The sequence below is a fragment of the Bison bison genome, unplaced genomic scaffold (genome assembly GCF_000754665.1).
Source record: "Bison bison bison isolate TAMUID 2011002044 unplaced genomic scaffold, Bison_UMD1.0 scf7180017864331, whole genome shotgun sequence".
Taxonomy (NCBI): domain Eukaryota; kingdom Metazoa; phylum Chordata; class Mammalia; order Artiodactyla; family Bovidae; genus Bison; species Bison bison.
Window position 1 is genome coordinate 6,493,977 of NW_011494903.1, and position 4,962 is coordinate 6,498,938.

The 4,962-nt window shown below is 34.8% G+C and overlaps 1 protein-coding gene across 4 annotated transcripts in view; it reads left to right on the forward strand.

Moving 5' to 3' along the window:
• The window catches only part of LMBRD2 (LMBR1 domain containing 2), a 52,341-nt gene that overhangs the window by 17,624 nt on the left and 29,755 nt on the right, over positions 1–4,962 (forward strand). For all 4 annotated transcript variants that reach the window (XM_010853789.1, XM_010853787.1, XM_010853788.1 and 1 more), the window contains exons 3-5: positions 303–400; positions 1,627–1,722; positions 4,460–4,627. In XM_010853789.1, coding sequence (XP_010852091.1) covers positions 303–400; positions 1,627–1,722; positions 4,460–4,627 — 362 coding nt within the window. The remainder of the gene's footprint in view (positions 1–302; positions 401–1,626; positions 1,723–4,459; positions 4,628–4,962) is intronic.

Below are 4,962 nucleotides of genomic sequence, written 5' to 3' on the forward strand. Positions count from 1 at the left end.
TCTCCCACAGAGTCCATAAGACTGTTCTATACATCAGTGTCTCTTTTGCTGTCTCGTACACAGGGTTATTGTTACCATCTTTCTAAATTCCATATATATGCGTTAGTATACTGTATTTATGTTTTTCCTTCTGGCTTACTTCACTCTGTATAATAGGCTCCAGTTTCATCCACCTCATTAGAACTGAGGTGTATTCAGTTTGAATACAGTGTATTCAAATGTATTCTTTTTAATGGCTGAGTAATACTCCATTGTGTATATGTACCACAGCTTTCTTATCCACCGTGCCTTTATTGCTTTAGACAATATACAACCGGTGCAAACATGCTGCTGCAAACTCAAGCCCTCCTGAGGGTAGCAACATGACAGGATTGTATGCAACTGCTACCCCAGTCCCAAGGTACTTTCTTCCTTTTTTAAAAAAAATGTTGTAGGGGGCAATTTGTTTAAAAATTGTCAGTTTTAGCATCTGGATTTTATATTTATAAGTTTATCCTCATTCTCTACTCACCTCCCTTCATCCTTTGCTAATAGACTTTTCATTACCTGTATCCTATTTAAATTTTAATCTTGAATACATTTTAAATATTTATTGGCATTCAAGACCTCTCAGTAGATGCTAATAGAAACTTGGAGAAGACCTGATTTTTTTAGTGCCTTACTAAGAATAGATTTCCAAAAGCTGTTTTTCCTCTCAGCTGTTTTTCCTCTCCAGTAAAAAAAATGGGGTGTGCATTTTCTTGTTTTCCTAATCTGCAAGGTTGTAATGAAGGAAGAGGAGGTTATTCTGTACATAGGATATTCCTTTGATATATGTGCATCCTTTAAAAACATTATGGTTTTAGACTGAGAATAAAGTTCAAATTATCAAAAGGTTATATTGAATTCATATCAAACTTCCCAGTAAAAAACTAATAAGTATTGGCTGTAGCTTTTACCAGTGCTTTAAGTAGTATTATATACTTTTTTATGCAGCTTTTATTTATTTATTTTTAAATCAAAGTTACATAAGGGTGAATTTTAAATGTAGTAGTTATTCCCTTTTGAAACACCACTGTGGATTGTTAGAAGCCCTTGGACTAAAGAATAGCTTTACAATTTAGGAATGCTGACTATTGTGAAAGAATCTATAGTCAGATACACATGTTTTCAGAAAATTCAAACAGAATTATGTATAGATGCTAGCATCTGTCTGCATAGGACATATGCTATAGTGACTGATAGGTTAGGGTTCCAGTTTCTAGGACTTAATCACCTAATAACTTTTTTTTCTTGTCACCGTAACCAACCCAATGAAGTGAGTGTATATTTTAAAGGTAATCATCTCAAGAGTTTGATTTCATAATGCATTTACTTTTAAAGCTGTCACTTGATTAGTCTATTAATACATTATGTCCTCTTTTTATTCAAAGACTTAAAAAAATTGAAAATTGAAACGCATTCCTCCTTAAAACAGTTTTGTTCTCTTTGTGTGTATTTTGACAGTATTGAATTTTAATTTTCTATAAAATTTTACAAATTAGAATCCATAATTTAAAGCTGAATGTAAGTAAACTTTGCCAACACAAATTAATTGTGCAATTCATTTAAGTAGCATTTGATTAATTGGCTTTAAATTGTTATTAGCCAACATCCGTGTTTCAAGCCATGGAGTTACATTCCTGATGGAATCATGCCAATTTTCTGGAGGGTAGTATATTGGACTTCACAATTTTTAACATGGTAAGTGGTGGTGAAGGATAAAATTTTCGATATTTTGGCTAAGTTTTAAAAAGTGATTATTTTTTCAGTGAACTTTCATGTTTTAAAACTTATTTATGTCATATTTTCCCTTTCATGTTTTAAAACTTACTTATGTCATATTTTCCCTTATATCTATATGCTTTCTCTCCTCATTCAGGTCTGTCTTATCTTAAAAGGAATGAAAAGAAATAAATAAACAAGAAATAGAAAGCAGAGACAAAAAATTCTCCTTGTCACCATTTCCTTTTTGTACTGCCTTCTTTCTGGACCTTCTTCAATTCAGTTTTCTTCAAGTCCCATTATTATGTGAAACTGGTCTCTTGCTAAGGTCATCATTAACCCCTGGTTTTCTGTGTGCTTAGTGCAAACTTCTGAATTTCCTTTATGTGCTCCATTTCTGTGGCCCATTTTCTAAATGTTGGTATTCCCAAGGGTCCCATCTTTGGTCATCTTGTTATCTGACTCTCCCTGAATAACTGTAAATTATAGCCATGGTTTCATTAACCTGTGATGCATTCTAAATCTTTTTTTTTTCCTACCCAATATAGCTTTGTCTTTCTGCTGTGCTCCAGACTCATTCATACTTTTTCCACTGCCTATTGAGCATTTTATAATAGATATAATACAAGTAAACTGGAGGTGGAGAACATGGCAAGAGAAAAATCACACAGCGAGTATAGCATGCCTATAGCATGCACATTGAACTCGGCTAGTTCTTCAACATTGCCAAACTTTGGACCCTTTGAGTTTCTCATCTGTTTGCTCTTCATTCTCCACAACAAATCTTTCCAGTTCCTGCAAACCTCAGCAGTGATTGTGACTCTGTCTCTTACATCCTAGAAACAGCCACCTTCTCTCCTTGCAGATGACTTTACTTTCTGCCATCCAGTGAAAAAGGAATCATCAGATGGCAGCTCTTTTCAGCTTTTCACCAACAAACCTATCTACCTATCCTTTCTTTCCTTCCCTCCAAGAATGTAAGAGTCATTCTTAAAGTTAATCCCTCTTCCTGAAATAATGGACCTATCTCCTTCAGCTCTTGTTAGAAAACTCAGGTCAGAACCCTTTCCAACTTTCTGTCTTCCCCTTGATGATCTACTCATCACTGCTGTGTTTTTTTAGAGAGACTTTTTAAAAAAGTATAAATTAGTACAGAAAATCCCACAGACTGTATTTAGTTTGACTTTTCTTCAAAGTGAATACACCCATATAATGAGCACTCAGATTGTGATATAGAACATTAATAATATCCCCAGAAGCTTCCCACATACCTATCTCCCAGTCATTACGCTCCCCAAAGGTAACACATGATTCTGACTTCTGTTACCATAGATTAGTTTTGCCTGCTTTTTCAGCTTTATAAATATGGACTTATACAGTATGTACCTTTTTGCTTCTCTTTTTGCTCATATAATTTGGAAGATTCTTCTGTATTGTATGTCTCAGTATTCTTATTTTTTTTTTTTTATATCTGTAAAGGGTTCTACTTTTTGAATATACCATAGTTTATCCTACATAGCCAAACTTCTAGAATTGTCTGCATTTTGTGTCTCCATTTGCTCACTGCTTATTCTTTCCACAACCCATTGAACCCTGTTTTCTGTTCTCCCTTCTCCACTTACACGTACAGGCTCTTAATTTATTGACCTCTTGGCGCCTTTGATTTTACTGTTTCCTCTCTCTACTTTCAAACACTTTCTTCTCCATGTACTTCTTTGTTGTCTTCCATAATTCTTGACTGTTCCCTCAGTCTCCTTTGTTGGCCTTTCCTTCTGTTTGTCTGTCTTTCATTTAAAAGTTGATATTTTTGAGGCGTCAGTCTCAGATCTTTCCTTCTCATTCATTCTATGTATATACACCCTTCCAGATGTTATTTCAGTACATTGATATGGTGATGACTCCAAATCTATCTGTATTTCTGTACTTCCTCCTGAATTCTGAAGCTGGATGGCTAACTACTTCCTGTGCAGCTCCTTTAGGATGTATCCAGGACACTTTCCCCTGACATTTGGGCTTCCCTGGTGGCTAAGTCAGTTGGTAGTCTACCTGTGATGCAGGAGACCCGGATTCAATCCCTGGGTCGGGAAGATCCTCTGAAGAAGGAAATGGCAACCCACTCCAATATCTTTGCCTGGGAAAGCCCATGGACAGAGGAGCCTGGCGGGCTACAGTCCATGGCATTCCCAGAGTCAAACGACTGAAGGACTAAACCTACCTATACTTCAAAATCAGTATACTGACAGCCACCCTTCTCTCCTGCTTCTTACCACACCACCTTACCCATTCTAAATAGTTACAGTTTTGTTCCATTTAAGCCCATTCTCCATGTTGAACCCTTATCAGTCCATAGAAAACAAAAGTTTGGTCATGTCTCCCTTCAGTTAAAGAAAATTATTCCTCACTGTTCTTTGGATGTAATCTAAATAATTCAAAAAAGCTTTAAAAGCCTTTTTCAGATTCCTTATAAGTCAGAGAGTACTGTTGTACTCTCTGTTGATCATTGTTTTTGCTCCCAGGGGTATGCTTTTCTCTCCTCAGAATTTAATGTTAGAAAATATTCAGCCCTCTATTATAGTTTGGTTCAGTGTTATTACTCAAAATCATATTGATTCATGAGAAGAACCACACATTAAAATTGATATTTAGATGTTTCCAGTATTTTGAAATTATACAGACATGTCAAGTTTTTTTAATCATATTTTTTCTAATCGTCCAGGATTCTGTTACCTTTCATGCAGTCATATGCAAGATCAGGAGGGTTTTCCATCACTGGGAAGATCAAAACTGCACTAATTGAGAATGCAATCTATTATGGCACCTATTTGCTGATTTTTGGAGCATTTTTAATTTATGTAGCTGTCAACCCACACTTGCACCTAGAATGGTAAGATAAACCATGTTCTTAACATTGTTTCTGTGTACATTTGCATTTTTTTAATTAAATTTTATTTCATATGCAAGTAAACATTTCATTGGGAAACCTACCATGACATGTTTTATGGGTTCCCCCAAAAGAATATCATAATAATCCATATTACTGAGAAGGAAAATATGGAATAACATCTTTGAATATACATATTAGACAAGAAACTGATGTTTTATCAAAAGGCTATGTTAAAGTGTTAACTCTCATGATTTTTTCCTAGACTTTAAAATTTTGTGTATGACTAAATACCTAGATTTATTTTTCATTGTAAGTTATGAATATTTTCTTTTGTT